This window comes from Olea europaea, chromosome 10 (genome assembly GCF_002742605.1).
Source record: "Olea europaea var. sylvestris chromosome 10, O_europaea_v1, whole genome shotgun sequence".
Lineage (NCBI taxonomy): Eukaryota > Viridiplantae > Streptophyta > Magnoliopsida > Lamiales > Oleaceae > Olea > Olea europaea.
In genome coordinates, this window is record NC_036246.1 from 2,064,734 (window position 1) to 2,089,725 (window position 24,992).

At 37.5% G+C, this 24,992-nt stretch overlaps 2 protein-coding genes across 2 annotated transcripts in view; both read left to right on the forward strand.

Annotated features, from left to right (window-relative positions):
- Positions 1-1,136, forward strand: part of LOC111400134 (probable phospholipid-transporting ATPase 8) — a 5,840-nt gene extending 4,704 nt beyond the window's left edge. Inside the window, exons 6-8 of the mRNA XM_023027573.1 lie at positions 511-578; positions 682-790; positions 858-1,136. Coding sequence (XP_022883341.1) covers positions 511-578; positions 682-790; positions 858-1,136 — 456 coding nt within the window. The remainder of the gene's footprint in view (positions 1-510; positions 579-681; positions 791-857) is intronic.
- A 21,812-nt stretch (positions 1,137-22,948) lies between these two features.
- LOC111400135 lies at positions 22,949-24,524 on the forward strand. Its single transcript, XM_023027575.1, has 5 exons — positions 22,949-23,017; positions 23,080-23,176; positions 23,279-23,400; positions 23,509-23,787; positions 24,336-24,524. The coding sequence occupies exons 1-5, from the start codon at positions 22,949-22,951 to the stop codon at positions 24,522-24,524; spliced, it is 756 nt and encodes a 251-aa protein (XP_022883343.1).
- The last annotated feature ends 468 nt before the right edge of the window (positions 24,525-24,992 follow it).

The window sequence follows — 24,992 nt, forward strand, 5'->3', positions numbered from 1 at the left end:
TCCATGTGGAATCTCTTAGCGGGTCTCCAATGTTTTGTTCTACAACAAAACATCCACATGTTCATTTAAGTGTCACCACACTTTAGCTCGTGAGATCAGCTGCTTACTTCATAAGTAAGAAATGCCACACGTGATGGTCTAACTGTATTAACGATATCCGTATCTCGTTATTACTTACGACCATGGTTTATTCAAGATCCAATTATATGTAATTTGTATCTCACAATCACAACTCCTTGTGATTAACAGATTACCTAAAAATTGGGTCTTCGGATTCTATTATTTAATATTATTTATTACAAAATTAATTTAAATAAATAATAGATCTCGCCAAAATCAAATGCATTAAATATATTAAAAGCGTTTACAACCTAAATCGATTGGATCTAGGGCATAACACTTACAGTTTTCATTCTATGTTTTGTAAATTTCAAGTTATAGGTGTTCATTACTAACTACTCTTGATCTGATCTCTTCTCTGGTGTGAAGGTTCCTGAATGCATTGACTAGCTTGCAAATGCTGGAATTAAGATTTGGATCATAACTGATGACAAGATGGAGACAGCAATAAATATTGGGTAATGGTGACATGCTTCATTATGGTTACATTTTCTTCTTCTTCTCTAAATGCTGCATTGGGGACAGTTCATTATGTGATCTGTAGTACAATGTATCATGTAGGTATGCTTGTAAATTGCTTAGAAACGACATGAAGCAAATTGTGGTTACCTTAGACTCTCCAGAAATAAATGACCTAGAAAAACTAGGAGACAAGGAAGCTATTGCGAAGGTACTGGATTCCTAAATTCTGGATTTATGATTTTCAATATTATATTAGATCTTTGATGGGTCAACAGTCTCAGGCTTCGAGTGTAAGCATATCAAAGCAAATAAGAGAAGGAAATTCACGGCTCAGTTTATCTAAAGGAAGTTCTATTTCCTTTGGTTTGATAATTGATGACAAATCATTATCGTTTGCTCTCAACATGCATTTGGAGGATTCATTTTTGGATCTTGCGATTAGTTGTTCATCTGTAATATGTTGTCGCTCCGCACCTAAACTGAAAGCTCTTGTATGTGCTAACATAAAGAAGGGAGCAGAAAATATTAGTGAGAAAGAGGAGGGTCAGTCTTGAGTGTCGAGTATTGTTTGTTCCATTCCATGTATATTTTTCATCATATTGAATACATTACAGAAAATTCCCAAAGTCTATCTTCTTCCGTTATTAGTTTCTAACTCCTTGTAATGGAGGGACAAATATCAACCCCTCATCCCATCAAAGTGATATCAGAGTACTGGATCCAACCTGCATAACCATGACACTCACTGATCGCGTAGGAGTTTTAGAGCAACAAATAGCAACTAATCACTCAACTCTACAATTCGGTATGGAAGCTCTACGGATTGATTTCCAGTAACTACAAACTGAATTAAAAGGAAAATTCGTGCTGATGTTTAGATCGTGGGAGGCTTAAGAAAGAGAGAGAAAAGAAAAGGGAGTGGTCAACCTACAATTACTAGAATCATCCTCAAATTTAAGGGATGCACAAGAATGTTCTGGAAGGAGCCAGAACAGTGGAAGGGGGTTCGACAATGGATGGAGGCCAGAATCGCGCATCCAGTGATTAGACATGCTGGTGTTTGATGGAAGTGACCTAGATGGGTAGATGTTCAGGGTGGAGTGATATTTTAATATAAATCAGACGACAGAGGAAGAAAAGTGGGATGCCGATTCCGTGTGTTTGGATGGAGATGCTCTGGCGTGGTATCACTGGGAGGAATGCTAGCGACCCATGAAAAATTGAGAGGAATTGAAGGGTCGCTTAGTGCGCTGTTTTCATCCAACGCAAGAAGGCTCATTCTATGCCCAGTTTTTAGCTCTCCGACAAAATACAACCGTCAAGGAATACCGCCGGCACTTTGAAAAATTAGCATCACCATTATAGAACATTTTGGAGGAGGTATTGGAATGTAGCTTCATCAATGGTCTAAATCCCAGAGTCAACGCTAAGGTCCAACTATTAACCCCCAGCGGCCCTGGAGTAAATTATGGATTTAGTCCAACGTGTAGAGGAAAGGGATTATGTGGTTCAACAAGGCCCAAGTAGTTTTACCCTAACAAAATTAAAAAGGGCCCCTATTAAGTTTAAATGTCCAGACATCCTAGGTTTCTCCACCTTTCTAAAGGCAGACAAACTATTGGAAATCATCCCCAGTTGTGCCATTCTTCCACCAAAACTCAATTCTCCTTTCAAACGATTGACTTATGCAAAAATCCAAACGAAAAAGGAAAAGGGTTTGTAATGTAAGATAATAACAAGAGAAAATTCAAAACCAATCAAAAAAGGAAACAAATAAGATAAACATTATTTCTTACTAGGAAACTTGTGTTTAACTCTATTTTTTTCTGGTTGTGTTTATCTTTTATATATATAGTTGTGATAGGACTTTTATCTTTTATTTAATTAGGATTATTATTTTTTAATTAATTAGAATACGAGCTTTAACTAGATTAGATTTTATTAGTTTCCTTCTTTCAGTTTCCTAGTATTAGTAGAAATAAGTAATAATCTTGCCTATAAATATAGATGTTTTATACAATTTTCAGAATTCATATTTCATTATTTGATTCTTGATTAATAAAATATTTTAGTTTTCCCATTTATTGGTGGATTCCAAATAATTATCACGTTCGTTTGAGCGAAATATTATGCAAACACCCATTTGTGTTTGTGCATTATGAAGTAAACATTTTTATTATTATCCATGTTTCTGTATTGTGTCATGTACCAATTTATGCAGGGTGTTGGAAACAATGGACATAATCAACAATAGACAATCAACAATGAAAAAATCGCTAAGCCTGTAGTTCGAAGAGAAAATAATAGGAGGTGTGTGTCAAATATACTCAATAAGACTTAATGCCTCTTAATGTGATGTTCTCTCATCAAATAGAACCAAATTAAACTAAATATGGTAACAGCAATCTATCTATATATGGTACTGTAACGAATCCTTTTGTCATCTAAGGAGGAGTGGCAAAGTCATTGCATCTTCCGTTTGCTTTGTTTTATCAAGAATAAAGCGTGTGAAGTGATTGTGGACAACGGAAATTGAGAGAACTTTGTATCGAAGAGGTTGGTGCCCATGGAGAACCACCATATTCATTTGTTGGGTGAAGAGAAGTCCTTCCGTTCAAGTTACTGAAACTTGCAAAGTATCCATTTCCATTGATAAACATTATAAGGATAAAATTATGTGTGATGTCATAGACATGTATGCTTGCCATATACTATTGGGTCATCCATGGTAGTTTGATATGGATTCAACTCTTAAAGGGTGTGATAATGTGATATTCCTTTTATGGGGCAGTCATAAGATCACTATGGCTCCTCTCAAATAGGAGGAGAAATCTATTTAACAACGAACTGAGAGTTTTCTTGCCCTTACAAGTAATGAGAAGGAGGTTGCAGACTCTGGAAGAGAGTCTGATTGTTTTTATCTGGTTGTAGTTAAGGGGCTTTTTATAGCAATGAAGACGAGGATGTTCCATCTGAGGTGCAAGAAATATTAACAGAGTCTGAAGATTTGGTTTTCGACGAATTTTCGAATGAGTTGCCTCCTATGAGGAATATTCAGCACCGAATCGATTTGGTACCTAGGGCTAGCCTTCTAACTTTGCCACATTATCGAATAAATCCGAAGGAGAATAAAGGTTCGTCCATTCAAGAGACTGAAATTTGTAAGGTCCCTTTTTCAATTGGGGTTTTAGACAAATCAAAAATTGTTTGTGATCTTTTTCAATTGGATGAGTTTCATATTCTACTGGATAGATCATGGTAAATTAATGTGAATGATATATATACGGGTAGAGAGAATACCTACAAGTTTAAGTGGAAGAATAAATAGATTACAACAAGAAGGACACATAAAGCTTCTAAAGTGGAAGGGAAATTTTTTTTGACCATTACAAATTCAAACGATGAGTTTTCATTCGATAAGCCTTTGTATCCTGATAACAACTCGGGTCGAGTTATTTTGAAGTGGAATGGAATAATGTGGGACAATACTAAGATAAAATCCAAAACCAATTAAGAAAAGGAAATAAATAAGATAAACATTATTTCTTACTAGGAAACTTGTGTTTAACTTTATCTTTTCTAGTTGTGTTTATCTTTTATATGTATAGTTGTGACAGGATTTTTATCATTTATTTAATTAGGACTAGAATTTCTTTATTGTTTAGAATAGGAGTTTTAATTAGATTTGGTTTCATTAGTTTCCTTATTTCAATTTCCTAGCATTAGTAGAAATAGATAATAATATTGCCTATAAACGTAGATGCTTCGTACACTTTGCAAAATTCAAATTTCATTATTCAATTCTTGTTTAATGAAACATTTTAGTTTCAATATTTATTTGGTGGATTCCAAATAATGATCACCTCCGTTCAAGTGAAATTCGAGCACACTTGTTCGTATGTTATGAACTAGACACTTTTATTATTATCCACGTTTTCGTCCTGTGTCAGTTTGTGTTATAAATGAAATGAGAAGTTTGTGATTGGCCACCTATGTAATAATAGGGAACTCCAAGTCATGGTTATTAGGGAAAATGAAGAGGAGGATCTAGGAGGCGAAGAAAGGCTAGAATGCTTGGAGGACCTGGCTAAGGAGTACATAGGTGACCTCAGCGAGCAACTGGAAAGCACCGACGATGATGCAGGGGAGCATTAGTGCCTTTGTTGAGCTATCTCTTAATTCAATGGTGGGCCTCATTGTTCCATAAACCATGAAATTGAAGGGTTCGATTGGATTGAAAGAGGTCATAGTACTAATTGATTGTTGGGCTTCACATAATTTCATTTCTGATAAGGTTCAGTAACTAGGTCTACATTTATCTAGCACAACTGGGTACGATGTTATCATAGGAATTGGGTTCACGGTAAAAAGGGAAGGAGTTTACAGAGGCGTGAAGTTGCAACTGCAGAATGTGACGGTGGAAGATGATATCTTGCTATTAGAGTTAGCAAGTTTTGATGTTATTCTAGGTATGCAGTAGTTGCACAAACTAGGGAAAATACGCATTAATTGGCTGACCCTCACAATGAATTTTACGGTGGTGGACGTGAAGGTGACATTGAAGGTAGATTCGAGTTTGAGCAAGGCATCTATATTGCTAAGGTCAATGTACTTTAAGTCATGGGGAGAAGAGGCACTTCTGGAGTTGGAAAATATTATAGTTCAAATTGAGAAAGTTTGCCAAAGAACTCTAGAAATAATTTCGAAGGTGCTGACGGATTTTGCATCCGTCTTTGAGACGCCCAAGAGTCTTCTCCCTTTGAGGGGCCATAACCATGCTATTAATTTACATCCAAGTTCGGCCCTCGTCAGCCCACACTTTCAAAAGAGCAAGATTGAATGTTTGGTCCGAGAAACATTAGCAACAGGTTGATACAACAAAGAATTAGTCCTTTTTCAAGCTCGGTATTATTAGTAAAGAAGAAAGATGGAGGTTGGACGTTTTGTGTCGACTATCGAGCTTTGAATAAAGTTACCGTTCCTAACAAGTTTCCAATCCCAGTAATTGATGAGATGCTCAATAAGCTTTATGGCTCTACCCTCTTTTCGAAGATAGACCTGAAGTCGAGTTATTATCGAATAAAGTGAGGCCTAATGACGTGCCAAAGATAGCCTTTCGAAATCTCGAGGGGGGCATTATGAGTTCCTTGTCATGCCCTTCAGGTTAACGAATGCCCCAGCAACGTCCCAGTCTCTCATGAATGAGATTTTTAGAAATCATCTCCGAAAATTTGTTTTGGTGTTTTTTGACGATATTTTAGTATTAATCCGCACCATCGATGAGCATCGGGATCATCTACATATTGTGTTGCACGTGTTGATTGACAATCGGTTGTATGCTAATGAAAAGAACTGTCTGTTTGGACAAATGGAATTAGAGTATCTGGGGCATATTATCTTGGGAAAGGGGTGGTGGCAGACGAAACAAAGGTTGCAACCATGAGAGATTAGCCCAGATCAAAATCATTAGGGAGCTATGAGGATTTTTGGGACTAACGGGATATTATTGTCGATTCGTGAAGTCATATGGGAACATAGCATGGTCATTGACACAAAACAATTAAAAAAGGACAGTTTTGGGAGGAATTAGGAGATGGAGGCTGCATTCTTGAAATTGAAAACAACCATGGTGACTTACCAATTTTGGGGCAACTTCACGCAGCCATTTATTGTGGAGATGCTTCTGAGTATGGACTAGGGGCGGTTCTCATGTAAGATCGGAGGCCAATTGTGTATTCCAATTAGGTACTTCCCCAGCGGGTTTGGAGTAAGTCAATTGATGAAAGAGAACTTATGGCTATTGTAATGGCAATATAAATATGGAGGCACTATTTGTTAGGGCGTAGCTTCATTGTGCGAACTAACCAGCGTAGCCTTAAATTTTTGTTGGAGTAGTGGGAAGTGAGCTGGGATTATAAAAAATGGCTGACTGACTTTTGGGATTTGATTTTGGTATAGAGTATAAAGCTGGGTTGGAGAACAAGGTGGCAGATGCACTATTAAGAGTGGATGCAACTGCAACCATCATGACCATGAGTGTGCCTAGCACGATTGAGCAAGATACGGTCAGAAAGGCCATAAAAGAAGACTAAGAATTAGGTGCTTTAGTCACTTCCTTGAGGAATGGGCAAGCCGCTCCTGGGCATTCTGTGTTATGAGGCCACTGATAGGCTTGTGCTACCCAAAGACTCTCCGCTTGTTCAGTTGGCCTTACACTTCCAAAGTAGGGCACAACTAGGAAATGGAAGTCTTAATTCAGTGGAAAGGTCTCTCACCTATGGAAGCCACGTGGGAGCGATTTGAATTAATCAACCAGCAATTTCTTTCTTTGTACCTTGTGGACAATGTGACTGCATTGGGGTTGGGGGTATTTGATAAGCCCAAGCCCCAATTAAATTCACGTACACAAGATGTAAAAGGCCGAGCAAGCACATGGGGGAGCTAACTATATGACAGCATGTCACAATAGTAGTTTCTCTTTGTGGTTAGAGGTTGTTAGACCTTTTATTAGAAGCAGTGTATATGCAAGGGTGTGGGGAGAAAGAAGGGGGCGGAAAAGATTACTGAGAAAGAGGGGGGTCAGTCTTGAGCTTTGAGTATTATTTATTCCATTCCATGTTTATTTTTCATCATATTGAATACATTACAAAAAATTTCTAAAGTCTATCTTCTTCCATTATTAGTTTCTAACTCTTTGTAGCGGAGGGACAAATATCAACTCCTTATACCATCAGCTTCTTGAAGGCCAAAAAATAATATAGCCTTGTTTGAGCTTCATTCTTTAGAAAAGATATACATTCTTAAATAGTGATTGGACATCATTTCAATCGCACGTTCTTTAATAAAATAATATTCATGCAAATCCAAAACTTTTCCTCACTGTTTAACCACACATTCTCCATCCATCTGCTACTTTAAAATACATTCTTTCAAATTAATGTGGCTCAAACACAACTATAAGTATCCAATTCGGCCATTCCAAGATCCTTCCATGCTATATTGTTAATGTGTAATTGACTGATTTTTATGCGAACCCGCGTAGCGTGATCATTACCAAACCCACAACAAATTGAGAATCAAACCCAAGAAAGCCAAAGACAAAGTTTTGGATTAAACCCAATAAACTAGAACCAGGCAACCCGAATCGCCGACAATATGTGGACCTCTTGATTACGCAATTTAAATGAATCTCGCCCGGTTGATTTGAACGTCACAAGATTAATCTTGATAAGTTCACAAGTTGTTCAACGAAGAACGAGAGAAAGCAATTAATGCCTCACGAATAATATTCAATAATATGAGAGTTGTAATCTTTTACAATAAGGAATAAAATATTTATACTATTCTAGAGAACCTAAATAAATTAGGAAAAATATCTAAGAATAATACAAAATTTGTCCACAATAGCCTAATTATGGTCAAAATCTACTAATAAAGAAATTTTATTAAAAAAAGGAAAAAACGTGAAATTTAAAAAAAATTTGCCTCGGACTTGGCCTATGTGCATGCATAGTTTTAGAGCATGCGGTCGCATAGTACAATTGGTCTGTGACTTTGGGACTTCTGCTGGGTGTATGCGATCGCAGGACTTTAGACCTATGCGGCCGCATGGTTAATGCTCCAGCTCCGCTTTCCTTCAACTTTAAACACGTTGATCCAATACTTTTCGACATTCGTCCCTAACACGAAACTTGTTCCATTTTGCATCCCGAACATTGTTTCATCAACCGTTGCTTTGACGAGCAATCACATCGCTACTTTCACGTGCTTGGCCCTCTATCGCGTCATCGGCCCCTCGACTATCAACGGATCTTTCCTCGGGCTCGACTCTGGACTTGACTTTGGTACTTGTGCTTCCTGGATCACATCATCCCCTCCCTCTTCGAAAGGATTCGACCTCGAATCTGCACCTGCACCGAAAAAAGATAAGTCAGAAACACTATACTCACCTAGAGGATCTATCTTATAAGCGTTGTCTTTGACCTTCTCAATCACTTGGAACGGTCCATCTCCTCCTGACAATAACTTTGATTTTATTTGCTCTGAGAATCGCTCCTTTTTGAAATGCACCCAAACCCAATCTCCCGGTTCGAAAGTAACATATTTCCGACCTTTGTTTGCTTGTGTTGTGCATTGATTGTTCTTCCTCTCTATTTGCTCCCTTACCTTTTCATGGAGTGTCTTCACCAATTCGGCTTTTTTTTCCCATCCAAGCTACCTCGTTCATTCACAGGCAAAGGTATTAAATCCATAGGTGTTAAAGGATTAAAACGATAAACAATTTCAAATGGTGAAAACGACGTAATAGAATGCGTGGCCCTATTATATGAAAACTCAATGACAGGCAAACATTCTTCCCAATTCTTTAGATTTTTATTAACCACAGTGCGCAATAGTTGTGTCATTGTTCTATTCACTACTTCAGTTTGACCATCGGTTTGTGGGTGACAAGTTATAGAAAACAATAATTTCGTGTCTAACTTATTGCCAAAAGTGACTAAGAAACTTAACATCCCTATTGGACACAATACTTTTGGGAACACAGTGCAAACGCACTACTTCTTTGAAAAATAAGTCCGCAATGTTAGTGGCATTATCGATTTTGTGACATAGTATAAAGTGTATCATTTTACTAAACCTATTCACCACAACAAAAATTGAATCACGTCCCTTTTTAGTCCTAGTCAAACCTAACACAAAATCCATTGAAATGTCAACCCAAGATTCGCTAGGTATCAGTAAAGGTGTATAAAATTCATGGGGGAAAACCTTTGATTTAGCCTTTTTACAAGTTATGCAACGACTACAAATTCGTTCTACATCAATCTTCATTTTAGGCTAATAAAAGTGTTCATTTAACATGTCTAAAGTCTTTGCTACCCCAAAGTGACCTATTAAACCCCCACTATGTGCCTCCCTAACCAACAATTCACGTATTGAGTAATTAGGAACACATAATTTATTTTCTCAAAATAAATACGCCTTATGCTTAAAGAACTTGTCAATAGCCCCTTATTACATGAATTGTAGATGCTAGAAAAATCAAGATCGTTTTCATACATGTCCTTAACATACTCAAAACCAAGTAATTTGTCACTTAAAAAAGTGAGAAGCACATATCTTCGCGACAATGCATCGGCTACTATGTTTTCCTTACCTTGTTTGTATCGAATGACATATGAAAAAGTCTCTATGAATTCCATCCAATGTGCACGTCGTTTGTTCAACTTACCTTGACCCCGCAAATGTTTCAATGATTCATGGCGGTGTGAATAACAAACTCCTTCGGCCATAGGTAGTGTTGCCATGTCTCCAAGGTTCGAACTAGAGAATAAACGTCATTGTCATAAGTAGGATAGTTAAGAGCTGCCCCACTTAGTTTCTCGCTAAAGTATGCTATCGGCCTCTTTTCTAGCATCAAAACTGCTCCAATACTTATTCCTGATGCATCACACTCAATGTTGAAAGTTTTATCAAAATTAGGAAGTGCCAAAACAGATGCTTTACATAAACATTCTTTGATGGTGTGAAATGCATGTTCTTGTTCTACACCCCATTGAAACCCAACCCTCTTTTTGACAATTTCAATAAGTAGTGTGGCAAGTATGCTAAAATCCCTAACAAATCGCCTATAAAAACTTGCTAATCCATGAAAACTCCTAACCTCGGTTATGTTTTTATGTGTTGGCCAATCTTTAATAGCTTTTATCTTTTCCTCATCAACTTCAACCCCATTAGCACTCACCACAAATCCTAGAAATATGATTCTATCCATGCAAAATTTGCACTTCTTGAAATTAGCATAAAGTCATTCATTTCTTAAAATCACAAGCACACATTTAAGATGTTCTAAATGCTCTCCTAGGTCCTTTCTATAGATTAGAATGTCATCAAAGCAAACCACAACAAATTTTCCAATGAAAGCACGCAAAACATGGTTCATTAATCGCATAAACGTGCTTGATGCATTTGTGAGTCCAAAAGGCATAACTAGCCATTCATACAGCCCATATTTCGTTTTAAATGCTGTTTTCCATTTATCACTCTCCTGCATACGAATTTGATGATACCCGCTCTTAAGGTCAATTTTAGAAAAGATGCAAACACCATATAATTCATCTAAAATGTCATCTGATCTTGGAATTGGGTGATTATACTTTACCGTAATGTTGTTGATAGCTCAACAATCCACCCACGTCCTCCAAATTCCATCTTTCTTTGGCACCAAGAATACGGGTACGACACATGGACTCATGCTCTTCTTTACATAACATTTGCTCATCAACTCCTCCACTTACCTTTGAAGCTCCTTTATGTCCTTCGGATTACTTCGATAAGCTGGTCGGTTTGGAATGACAGTTCTAGGTATGAAATCAATTTGATGTTCGATCCCCCTAATGGATGGCAATCCACTAGGCACGTCTTTCGAAACACATCGTCAAATTCCTGCAATAAAGAAGTAGCCAAACTAGGGAGGGATGTCTTAGACTCCTCAAAATTGAGGAGTGATTCCTTATATACCAAAAGAATCATTGGTTGTCTCTTCACTATCGCCTTTTTCAATTCACTTCCTTTTGTAAAGAAATTCACTTTCGGCTTTTCTCTCCTCTCGGAAGACTCTCTTTCTTTTGTCTCATGTGGCCCCACTCTTTTTTCTTCCTCACCGGCCACCTCACTATTTTCTCTAACTCTTTCACTCTCTTTTCTTCCTCATTTGTCAATTTGATTTGGTCCTCATACACTTGTGCCGTGTTAATGGCGCAAGAGTGATAGACTTTCCCTCTTTCGCAAAACTATATTTATTTTTATACCCATAATGCATTATTTTCCTATCATATTGCTAAGGCTGCCCCAACAAAATATGCCCCGCATGCATAGGTACAACATCACATAACACTTCATCATGATACTTCCCAATGAAAAAATTAATCAACACCATTTTTGTCACCTTAACCTCCCCACATTTATTTAACCATTGCAACTTATAGGGTCTAGGATGTTTTAATAGTGTTAATCCCAATTTTTCCACTACATTAGTGCTAGCTACGTTTGTACAACTTCTACCATCAATTATTACACTGCTTACCTTCCCGTTGACATGACACCGTGTGTGGAATATATTTTCCCACTGCTGCTCCAAGTCATCCGCCTTGATTTGAGCACTAAGTGCTCACCTCGTGACCAACAACTCCCCAACTGCATACTCCGTGGTGTTTTCCTCGTCAATGTTCTCCAACTCCGGCATGTCTTCATAATTACCTTCACTCACGGTCTCCACTTCCCCGTTGTCTTTCAAAATCATGGTTCTTTTATTTGGAGATTGTGAAGTAATGTGTCCAACTCCCAAGCAACGAAAACACTTGACGTCCCGAGTCCTTGATGGCTGGGATTCTACCTTTGGTGTAGTCTTGCTAGCTCCTTCCTCCTTTCCTCTCAGTACCTCCAGTCTTTCTCTTGCATTAGCTCCATCTCCTTTATTATTTTCCCACCTCGGCTTCTAAGAAGGATTAGAAACCGAAGATCCACCTTGATACCTTGCTGTCACCTTTCACTTCAATTGCTTTTCCACCTTTATGGCCATACGTAGCATGTCTTCAATCTCCACATAATGTTGCAATTCCACTACATTGGCAATGTCTCTATTCAACCCCCTCAAAAATCGAGCCATAGCGTCTTCCCTATCCTCTTCCAAGTTCGTCCTAATAATAAGCATTTCCATCTCCTTATGGTAATCCCCTATGCTCCTAGTGCCTTGATGTAGATTTTGTAACCGTTGATGAATCTCTCGGTAATAGTGATTAGGTACAAACCGTTTCCGCATTAACATCTTCAACTCCTCCCAAGTATTTATAGGTTGTGCCCCAATCCTCTGCCTCGTCGTCACCACTTGATCCCATCAATTTATTGCATAGTCGGAGAACTCAAGGACCGTAATTTTTACCTTTTTCTCCCCCGAGTAATTGTGGCAATCGAATATCAACTCAATCTTCTTCTCCCACTCTAAGTACACCTCCGGATCACTCCTCCCTTTGAAAGAAGGAATGGTCACTTTAATATTTCCCAAATTACCATCCAATTCGTCTCCACCAAGATTCCTACCTCTCACACCTTGCCTAAAGCCTCTATTCTAACCTTTCCAACCTCTGCATCCACAAGTACATCCTCATCGAATCCACTATCAACCTCAAAGTCATCCTGATCATCTATCCTAACTTCCCGCCTTCCATTCCGCCATGCATTACTGGCTCCCCGTTGGGGATTAGCAGGCATTGGATTAAGCATGTCTAATAGCACATCCTGTTGATCCAACCGATCCCCCACGTCCCCAATCATCATTTCCATCCACAGTATCGATTTCGCCATCATGTTAAGTTGATCATTGTCCCTGCCAAAATGTGTTTCTTCTCTATCAGACATCCTATAATCTAACTTTTTCTGCCTCATCAAGTTCACTCGAAATTCACTCAATTTGGCTTTTACCCTCAATTGATCTTACCACTCTGCCTTTTACCGTTCGTTGCTTTCACTACGTGCTTCAAAAAATAAATTGGAACTCAACCAAGGAATTAGTCTTGTGAAACCCAAACCGGATGTGAGTGAGATTACGAAACAAAGAAGGACTCGAATTTGGAAGTTTTGAAATTCAAGAAAGTGGTTCTTGAATTAATTTGGACTAAGAAAGACAATTTAAGAAAATAAGGGACTAATTTGCAAATAAATAATTTTTTTTGAACAGTTGACGTGAACAATACTTTTTTTTTTTACCTGGACTTTAACTATGACACTAACGAAAGAAACGGAAGTTGTTTTGGATTCTAAATAAGCCCAAAAACAACTTATGAAATTTTAGATGAAAAAAATTCGGATCAAAGACTCAAGAATTTTACTAGATAGACGAACGTGAAGAACGAAGAAAAACTAGAAACAAAGACTCAACAAAAATTTAAAAGGGATATAATATTGAATTGAAGCCTAAGCTCTGATACCAACTGATGCGAACCCGCGTAGCACGATCACTACCAAACCCACCACAAATTGAGAATCAAATCCAAGAAAGCCAAAGACAAGGTTTTGAATTAAACCCAATAAACTGGAACCAAGCAACCCAAATCACGACAATATGCAGACCTCTTGATTACGCAATTTAAATGAATCTCACCCGGTTGATTTGAACGCCACAAGATTAATTTTGATAAGTTCACAAGTTGTTCAACGAAGAACGAGAGAAAGCAATTAATGCCTCACGAATAATATTCAATAATATGAGAGTTGTAATGTTTTACAATAAGGAATAAAGTATTTATACTATTCAAGAGAACCTAAGTAAACTAGGAAAAATATCTAAGAATAATGTAAAATTCATCCACAATAACCTAACTATGGTAAAAATCTACTAATAATGAAATTCAATTAAAATAAGGAAAAAATGCAAAATTTGAAAAAATTCATCTCAGACTTGGCCTATGTAGCCGCATAGCTTTAGAGCATGTGGTCGCATATTGCAATTGGTCTGTGACTTTAGGACTTCTGCTGGGTTATGCGACCGTAGGACTATAGACTTGTGCGGCCGCATGGTTTAACGCTCGAGCTCCGTTTTCTTCAACTTTAAACACGTTGATCCAATACTCTTCGACCTTCGTCCCCAACACGAAACTTGCTCCATTTTACATTTCGAACATCGTTTCATCAACCGTTGCTTTGACGAGCAATCTCATCGCCACTTTCACGTGCTTGGCCCTCGATCGCGTCATCGGCCCCTCGACTATCAACGGATTTTTCCTCAGGCTCGACTCTGGACTTGACTTTGGTATTTGTGTTTCCTAGACCACATCAGTTTTAGTTTGTTATTTCCATTTGAAGGACGTTAATTCTTTGTATATCAGCATCTGCAGGTGGCTTTGCCATTTAAGTGATGTTTGGCGTTTAAATTGGATAATATTTATTAATTTGGAATAGACGGAGGGATTTTAAATTATTTAAAGCTTAATATACTTAAAGACTTTAATAAAAAAATTTTAAATTCTCTATACCATGGTATAGTATGTCATGTATACATTTCTACAAGCTTGTATCAGGTCTATGCTAGAGATTACTCTCATAAAAAATGCAATCATGCTATGAGACTTTTTAAATGTTAGTTTGTGAAATGTTCTCTTTCATAGTCTGATGCTTATTTTGAAAATCTTGGGAGATTTCATACCGACGTTTTATTCATGCTGTGATGTCAAGTGATTTCTCCATAGCTCAGTTCCGATTTCTTGAGCGTCTCTTGTTGGTTCATGGCCACTAGTGTTACAGACGAATTTCTATGATGGTCAAAATTTTAATTCCATTTTTCTTTGATCTCATGAGAAATAAAACAAAATTTATCAAATAATTTTATCTTGATAAACAAAAATCAGTTTTTCAGATTTGAGCTTGCTATATCTATATAATACTCTTATTTTTATTTTCTTACTTTCTTCTGTGGAAGCAGGAAGTGGGGAAGACAGACATCTTTAACATTAACTTTATAGATGTGATTTTTTGAGTCACTGATACAACAAGTCTAAATAATATCAAAAATAAGAGTTGAAAATTTTTATTGTTAACGATTGTCGATTTCTACATCTTTCTTATGAAGCGGGTGCAGATATGCCACTTTTTTTACAAGAACATTGCATTTGGGTTCACTTTATTTTAGTTTGAGGCTTATGCTTCATTCTCTAGCCAACCTGCTTATAATGATTGGTACATGGCATTCTACAATGTGTTTCACTTCACTTCCCTTTATTGCTCTCGATGTTTTTGATCAGGATGTATCTGCACAACTCTGTCTTAAGGTAAACCATATATTAAAACTTCAATAGAACTTCTCGATAATATCAACCGTGTAGAATTTTTTTTCATTTTCACTAACTTTTCTATTCGGTATCTGATGTACCAACTTTTGGCTAAGCTCGACCACTATATTTCGAGCACTTCAAATGTCTTCCCTTGCAATTTTACCATTACTTTGCTTGAGCATTGGCATCCTCAGGAAATGGTGCTCGAGGATGGTCGGTCATGCAATGCCAATGCACTGTGATTTATATCCTCGAACATGTATAGTCCTCAGGAAAAGATCTTTCTTAATGACCCACGACAGTTGTCATTGATCTAATAAGATTCCTATGTACTTGGAACTGTAACTCTACTCTACTATTTCAATTTTTGACCACCATAAAGACTCTATCCTAAGCATGATTTCGGTATCGGTCTAACTCCTTCACCTAATAGGACTCTATCGGATAAGAACATCCACCCAATTCCAATTCTATCAAGAATGTACTACCTACCCCAATAAATACCAACCTTGGACATTATTCAGGTACGTTTTCATTATTATTTCTAGTCTATAGCCTCATGCATATAATTCCCTTTCTGACTTAAGCATCGGATGGGCGATGAGAACATATCTCGTTGCCTTTGTTTCAGGTATCGAAAGACTACGATCTTGCTCATTCAAAGTCCTCGAGTTCGAAAAATCAACAGGTACGATTTTTGGTAGCATCAGTATCCTTTCTCCTCTGTGTGTATTATGACGTTAAGAAGGATGTACTTTTTCATTTAATCCACAGTATCAGTGTTATATAGTGAAGGAGTGCAGGATGTTCTCTTCTGTTGGCCACGCATTCCAGGCTGGATGTTGAACGATGTTTTTAGTTCCATGATCATCTTTTTCTTTACAACAAATGTTATTGTAACTCAAGCCTTCCGAGGAGATGGTCACGTCGTCGATTATGAAGTGCTTGGGGTTATGATGTATACTTGTGTCGCATGGACAATAAACTGTCAAATGGCAATATCTATAGCTACTTCACTTGGATCTAGTACTTCTTCATCTGGGGAAGCATTGCTTTTTGGTACGCATTTCTAGTAATGTACGGCGTTGTGTCTCCTATAATTTCTACAACAGCATACCAAGTTCTTGTGGAAGCTTGCGCCCCGAGTCCTTTTTATTGGCTGGTTACACTTCTTGTCATTGTTTTCTCTTTATTACTATATCTTTCGTACAGGATTTTCCAAATTCAGTTTCAACCTATGATCCATGACATTATTCAAAGACTGCAGTCGGAAGGCTCGAAAATAGAAATTTCGGGTGAGTTGCTTCTTGGAAACAAGGAAAAATTAGCTCTAGTAGAGGATAAATTGAGAGACCAAGAGTCTTTGCAACATAAATAGTAAAGTTTATATAGCAAATTTCAAGTCAATTCAGAGTCCTAATGTAGATTTGCTGTATAGATGCACGTGTGTAAGACTTTAATTTCAATTTTCGTTGACCAATTGCTTCAACATATATTATTTTCTTATATGTATTAGCATCTGATGTGTTGGGACTAGGTTGTTCCTTTAAAATTGTCGGGATCATGGCTTATAAACATGTAAAAAGTTTATGGTGAAATGGGACCGTCATAAGGTAAAATAATATTTTTTTTTATTTCATAATAACTTCGGGTTGATTCGTTTTTGGCGAATTGCTATTCTAATTTGATCAGAATCGAGCCAATGAATAAAACTCAGTGCCTTTGGCCCTGATGCAAGGCCAATTTTGGACAAAATCCATCGTTTAGTGCCTCGTTTAGGCGTTTTTGCTATTTATGATAATTTTTATTTTTGCAATATCTTTTTCCATAAAATTCGGATTTATATTCCGTTTGTTGGAGGATAATCCTAAAGATGAGGATTTTCCATCTTAATAGTTATCTCATACTTTTTTATTTTTGGAAAAATATATTTTTATTCTATTTTCCAAATTTTGCTAGGTTTTTTTTATTTAAGGCGTTGTAAGCCCTTTGAGGCGACAGTTCTTGAATTCAATAAAATTTTCCTTGAGAGTTTTCTCATTTTGTGATTGTTCATCTTCTCTATAATCTTTCGCTACGTCAGTTGGTATCAGAGCCAAAATCGTTCCTTCACCATGCCGCCAAGGAGACGTCCTGAAACCCGTGATGCCCCGGTAGAGGAGGTACATAGACGTGATGAAATTGCACAGCTATATCAGCAAGTGGAATTGCTAGCACAACAGATCGCTGCTCTTATGCCGCAGCAGTCTACGCCTGCAACCCAACAGTTTGAGGATTTAGATGATAAGAATCCATTTGCACCGCTTGAACAACCATTGGATCTGCCAGTTCGCAGGAGAAGGGGTGGTCAGAAGGACAACCTACGTTGGGAATCAGGATTTAAGGTTGATATTCCAGAATTTCATGGTGGGTTAAGTCCAGAGGAATTCTTGGATTGGATGACTGCAGTGGAGGAGATCTTGGAGTTTAAAGAGGTTCCTACCGATAAATGTGTGCCTTTCGTTGCGACGAGGCTTCGTGGGTGAGCAGCGGCGTGGTGGCAGCAAACTAAAGTGACGAGATCCAGGCTAGGGAAACCCAAGTTTGCATCGTGGGACAAATTGAAGAATCATATGAAGAAACAGTTTTTGTCTTACAATTATGTGCGAACCATGTACCAACAACTGCAGAATCTGCGTCAAGGTGGGAAAATGGTTAGTGATTATACCACGGATTTTTATATGTTGGTTACGAGGAACCAGATGACGGAGATGGATGAGCAGTTGGTGTCAAGGTACGTGGGTGATCTTCGTCCCTAAATACAGGATACTCTCAATATGTTTGATCCTGTGACAGTTTCTGAAGCACATCGAGGGCAATACAGATAGAGAAGCAACAATCCAGGAGAACTACTAGTCATTTCATTGCAGGGAGTTCTTCCAGTAACCCACAACAGCAAGTGACACGTCCGGGTAATCCTACTCAATCTGGTCCTCCTAGAACAAATCCTGTCCAACAACCAACACGTCCTGGGGTTAGTATTCGTTGTTTTAGATGTGGAGTTACGGGCCATAAGCAGTCTGAGTGCCCCAAAAATTCTCTCAGGGAACTCTTTGTTGTTGAGGGGAATGACGATTATGAAGGTCCGCCTGTCTTTAACGATGAAGGCATAGAAGAAGCAACGGAAGATGAAGAGTTTGTGGTTGGTGATGTGGGTCAGGCACTGGTGGTGAGGAAGAGCTTCCTGACTCCCTTGGAGAATAACACTGATTGGTTGCATAACAATATCTTTCAATCGACATGTATTGTTGGAGGGAAGGTATGTAAATTTGTTATTGATTCTAGTAGTTGCGAGAATGTGGTGGTTGAGGGGGTCGTTAAGAAGTTGGGTTTGCAGAAACATCCCAAATCGTACAAATTAGCCTGGCTGGCTGAAGAGAGGCAACGACGTAGAAGTGTCTCAACGTGCTCGAATCAGCTTCTTAATTGGACCTACCTACAAGGATAAGGTTTTATGTGATGTAGTAGAGATGGATGCGTGTCATTTACTGTTAGGGAGGCCGTGGCAGTTTGACAGACACTCACTACATGATGGATATACCAACACGTACATCTTTCTGTTTGGGAAAAGAAAATTGTGTTACTACCGGATAAGGGTTCAGTACAAACAGTTGGGAACAACGCCAATTTACTGACCAAAAGGAAGTTTGAGACAAAGATGGAGGAGTCTGGGGTAGTGTATGTGCTGGTGGGAAAGTTGATTGACAGTGAGCATGAAGTCCCTCTCGTAGTTCAGCCATCGCTAAAGGAGTTTCATGAAGTTTTCCCAGAAGAGCTTCCAGATAGATTACCACCACTGTGGGATATTCAGCATCAGATTGACTTGGTGCCTGGTGCTGCCCTGCCTAACCGAGCGCATTACAGAATGAACTCCAAGGAGCATGAAGAGTGGCGTAGGTAAGTTGAGGAGCTTCTGGCAAAAGGACACATCAGGGAGAGTCTTAGTCCTTGTGATATTCATGCTCTTCTCACGTCGAAGAAGGATGGCACGTGGCGCATGTGCGTGGATAGTAGGGCGATCAATAAGATTACAGTGCGTTACTGCTTTCCAATTCCCCGCGTGAATGATTTGTTGGACCAGCCTACCGATGCTTGTGTGTTTAGCAAGCTTGATTTAAAGAGTGGGTACCATCAGATTTAGATCAGACATGGGGATGATTGGAAGACTGCATTTAAGACGAGGGAATGATTGTACGAGTGGTTAGTTATGCCTTTCGGCCTCTCAAATGCACCCAGTACGTTCATACGGGTTATGAATCAGGCTCTTCGCCCATTCATCGGTAAATTTGTTGTGGTGTAACGCCCCAACCCACATGGACGGAAACGTCACTCAACCATTGTACCTTAGCCGTAAAGTTAGTTCAATATATTTTTAGTAGAAGGTATAATGATTAAATTTTAGAATTTAATTAAAGAATTTTCTTTTTTTTTTATTTAAACAATAATCCAATTCTAAAAGAAAACAATTTCAAATTTTTTTTTATAGAATGGGTTCCATGCATGTAATGACTATTGACGTGAAATTTTGGCAAAACTTAAAAAGTAATGTTGCTATTCCAGTTTTTTTTTTGTCTTAAATAGTAATTGTCAAAATAAATTTGTTTTCATAGCTATCGATCTTGAAACTTCATCAAATTTTAATGTAAGGTAGTAAAATCCTTATAATATGACATAGTCAAAAATTAGCTTCCGTCAACATCATATGGGGTATTAAAATATTTTTCAAAACTGAGCGGCGACCCGGTTGAAAGGTAACCGTTGCAGTTCACATAAAATGGCATATAAAATTTCACCAACGTCAAAATCACATGATATCAAATTTATTCAGTAGCTAATCCACGAGACTATCAAATCAAATTGGTTTCATCCAAAAATTCCGAGTAACGAGTGAGTTATGAATTTTTGAAAACAAGGATAGAAGCTACAAAACAGAGACAGCACCCAGCACAGTTTACTTTATGTGACATATAACTTTTTACCGATATTGGATTGACATGATTCCAATTTTATTCAGTATCTAACTTATTAGGCTATCCAATCTAATTAGTTTCATATAAAAATACCAAGTAACGAAAGAGTTATGATTTTTTTAATGATGAGACAGAAACTAAAATTTTTGAAAAGACATCAAAACTTTAAGTCGCTAACTTTTTTTGTATATGGTGATTTGTAAATTTATTCCTATGACGCATATCTACTTTCAAACATAGTTTATTCATAAAGAGAGTTCGTAAAATAGATCCACACAATATTCATAGGAATCAAATTTAAAGAAAGTGTAAACATCTCAAAATCAACTAAAAATGTAAATCACCGGTTTCTCCATGACATGTTACATCATCCTTTACCATCATCTATGCCCCAAGGAAAATTCATTCAACCTGTAGGAACGGAATTAACCCATGAGTTTGAAACTCAATAGATATCATCGGTGCAATTCGTTATCAAATTAGAAATTTCGAACTATAGATTCATACCGTCGCACGTAGATGGATTTTCGGCAAAATCCAATAACTATAGTATTATCATAGCACGTAGAGCTAGAGAATGATCATTCAAACTGTTGTAGTGTCGAAGCACCGTACCCAAAGGTACCATTTCATTTAAACATTTATCGAAAAATCAGATTTAAAAACGAATGAACACTTGCACCTCTACCTACCTTGAATTTTCTTGGATAAAAGAACAAAATGTATAGAAAGTCTTCCTTCTTCTCACCCTTGTTATTCCTTAAGCTTAACTTGATATGAAATATATTTTTTTGAGAGAAAATGAGACGAAATTCGGATTTGAAGAGGAGTGTAGTGAAAAAGTGACCTTCCACTTCTATAACGTTTCTTTTTAATGAAAAATTAAGTGGGGGAGTTGTATTATCATTAAATTTATTAAACTTAGTCTTTAACTAAGAATTTGAAGAGTCTCTAAGCCATAAAAATAATTCATATGAAAGTTTTATAAAAAAACATCTACATGGTGATTCGAACCTGGGTTGCCTATGTGAAATACCATGTAGATGACCATTGGGGCAATCCAGTTATTCATTAAATTTTTGTAATCAATTTTACTTAAATTTAATCTCTTAAATCCCTGGGCTTTTAATTAACTTATGACTTAGGCTTTCGTAATCTTACATGGGTTGAGCTTCCATAGGTCGTTTCTAAAATGGGTTAGGCTGTGGTGCTAGATCCTCACAAAATATTAGTATAATTCCATTTTATTTTTCTCGCCTACTACATGTGGTGTACTTTGATGATATTTTAATTTATAGTGCTAACGATGATGATCATGTCGAGCACCTTCGGGAAGTTCTTTCAGTTCTTCGCAGGGATAAATTCTATGCTGCAGTGAAGAAGTGTTCATTTCTTACTGATAGTGTGGTATTCCTGCGTTATGTGGTGTCGAAAGTGGGGTTAGCAGTTGATACATCTAAAGTAGAGGCAATAAGTCAGTGGCCACAGCCTAACACTGTCACTGAGGTGCGGAGTTTTCATGGCCTTGCTTCCTTCTATCGCAGGTTTATACCACATCTCAGTAGCATCATGACACCAATTACAGAATGCATGAAGGATGGTAGGTTCTAGTGGACTCACGAGGCAGAGTCGTCTTTCCAATTAATTAAACAGAAGTTGACTACTGCTACAGTTTTGGTGTTGCCTGACTTTACCCAACCATTTGAGCTACATTCTGATGCCTCAAAAGTGGGTATTGGTGGTGTGTTGAGTCAGAACAACCACCCTGTTGCATATTTCAGTGAAAAGCTTTCTGGCCCGAAGTTTCAATATAGTACTTATGATGTGGATTTCTATGCAATAGTCCAGGCCATTCGACATTGGCGTCACTATTTGTTCCATAAGGAATTCATTTTGTATATAGATCATGACGCCCTTAAACACCTTGGTACTCAGGATAAGGTATCTGCTCGACATGCCTCTTGGATTGCTTACTTACAGTAGTTTACCTTTGTGATCAAGCACAAGGTAGGTGCGCTTAACAAAATTGTAGATGCATTGAGTAGGCGCCAAACTCTCCTTACAGAAATGCGAGTGGAGGTTCCAGGTTTTGACAGTTTGTGTGACTTATATTCTACTGACCCATACTTTTCCCATGTTATTCAGAAGTTGCAGGAGGGTGTGCAGTCGGAGTTTGCATGGGTTGATGGTTTTCTTTTTCATGGCAATCAATTGTGTATTCCAGAGGACAGTTTGAGGTTGAAGATCATTCAAGAGTTGCATAATGAGGGTCATGTGGGTCGTGACCGAACATTGCAGCTTGTTGCTACTTCTTACTTTTGGCCATCATTGCGCAAAGATGTCAGCAAGTTTGTGGAGCGTTGTCGGGTTTGCCACTTGGCCAAGGGCAAGGCGACAAATGCGGGCTTGTATATGCCCCTGCCTATTCCAACTCAACCTTAGACAAACGTGAGTATGGATTTCGTTGTAGTACTCCCCAGGACTCAACGTGGGTTTGATTCGATCTTCGTAGTGGTTGATCGATTTTCAAAGATGGTACATTTCATCCCCTGCAAGAAGACTACAGATGTTGTCAATGTGGCCTTACTGTATTTTCGTGAGGTTTATCGCCTGCATGGACTACCTACATCTATTGTGTCTGATCGGGATACTCGTTTCCTCAGCCACTTCTATGGCGCTCGGTAAATACACAGTTGGACTTCAGCAGTGCATATCATCCTCAGACAGATGGTCAAACAGAGGTTGTTAACCGTTCCTTGGGTGATTTATTACGTTGCCTGGTTGGTGATTAGATTAAGTCATGGGATCAGAAGTTGTGTCAAGCATAATTTGCTCACAATCATGCTGTTAATGGAAGTACAGGTTTTAGTCCGTTCCAGGTGGTGTATGGCCTTGTTCCTCATGGTCCTCTTGATCTGGTTCCAGTTTCTACTTCTGTTAAAATGCATGGTAAGGCCAAAGGCTTTATTCAGCAATTGCAGCAGGTTCACTCATAGGCTTATGATCAGTTGCAAGCTGTTGTCACTGAGTATAAGCGTGCTGCAGATCTTAAATGCTGATATGTTAAATTTGATGTAGGTGACTTTGTTTAGGCGATGTTAACAAAGGATCGTGTTCCTGCTCATAAATACAACAAGCTTACTGCGAAGAAGATTGGTCCTTTGGAGGTCATTGAGAAGATCAATCCGAATGCTTACCGTTTGAAGCTGCCCAGCCATATTCTTACATCTGACGTATTCAATATCAAGCATTTGGTGCCGTTTCGTGGTGATAATTCTGATGATGATGAAGCTCCTTTCCTGTCAAATTTGAGGGAGAATTTTTCCCACCTTGGGGAGAATGATGAAATGTATAAGGGATTTGAGTTTATGGTGAAATGGGATCGTCGCAAGGCAAAATAATGTTTTTTTTTTTTTTTTCATGATAACTTTGGGTTGATTCGTTTTTGGCGAATTGCTAGTCTAATTCGATTAGAATCGAGCCAATGAATAAAACTCAGTGTCTTTGGCCCTGACGCAAGGCCAATTTTGAGCAAAATCTATCGTTTAGGCCTTCGTTCAGGCGTTTTTGCTATTTATAGTAATTTTTATTTTTGGAATATATTTTTCCATAAAATTCGGACTTATATTCCGTTTGTTAGAGGATGATCCTGAAAATAAGGATTTTCCATCTTAGTAGTTATCTCATACTTTTTTATTTTTAGAAAAATATATTTTTATTCTATTTTCTGAATTTTGCTAGGTTTTTTCTATTCAAGGCTTACAGCCCTTTGAGACGACAGTTCTTAAATTCAATAAAATTTTCCTTGAGAGTTTTCTCATTTTGTGATTGTTCATCTTCCCTTTAATTTTCTGCGACATCAAAAAAGTACTAATAAACAATCACTAAATTACTAACAAGTGATTATTGTGAATTACAGATTCCACTTGTATTAAATATGAAAAGAAAACAGAAAGAGTTGAAGATTTTTTTTGTAGCTCCTTTGATGGGATCAAAGCTATATGTTGACTCAAGGAATTTTCTCCCTTTAAAATTCCATTACTTAATGTTCTCTTTGTATATGACCCTCCTCCTAATGCATAAAAAATTGACGGAAAAAGAAACTTAAACTTCTTCCTTCCACACCAACTCTTTGATTTTGCCATTACATCTTCCCACTTGTGTACATTGAATTATATTTAATCAAAATACAATGAGGGAAGTATGTACACGATAAAATCTACGATTATTTTGTTTTGTTAATCTATTAGGCATCTTAGATATCAATTATTTTATCAAGTTCCAAATCAACCCTAGTGCTAATTTTATATTTCTCAATTTTTTGATCATTTTACTACAAGAAGATTATTATTATTATTATTATTATTATTATTATTATTATTATTATTATTATTATTATTATTATTATTATTATTTTATTTTATTTTATTTTTTCATTGCATATACATTGGATGTGCACTGAAACCAGTCATAAAAATTGTATTATAAAACATGAGATATAATTAATCAATATGATTAGACAAATAATTTCAACACTAACAAACATTATAACAAGAAATTAATCAGTTCATTAAGT

Bases quoted from the DNA above. Each gene is read 5' to 3' on its own strand.
- LOC111400135 (XM_023027575.1), top strand. From the start codon at position 22,949: ATGGTACATTTCATCCCCTGCAAGAAGACTACAGATGTTGTCAATGTG. The intron at 23,177-23,278 runs GTGATTTATTAC...ATGGAAGTACAG, and splicing joins GGTTGTTAACCGTTCCTTGG to GTTTTAGTCCGTTCCAGGTG. The intron at 23,788-24,335 runs GTGAAATGGGAT...TGTGAATTACAG, and splicing joins ATAAGGGATTTGAGTTTATG to ATTCCACTTGTATTAAATAT.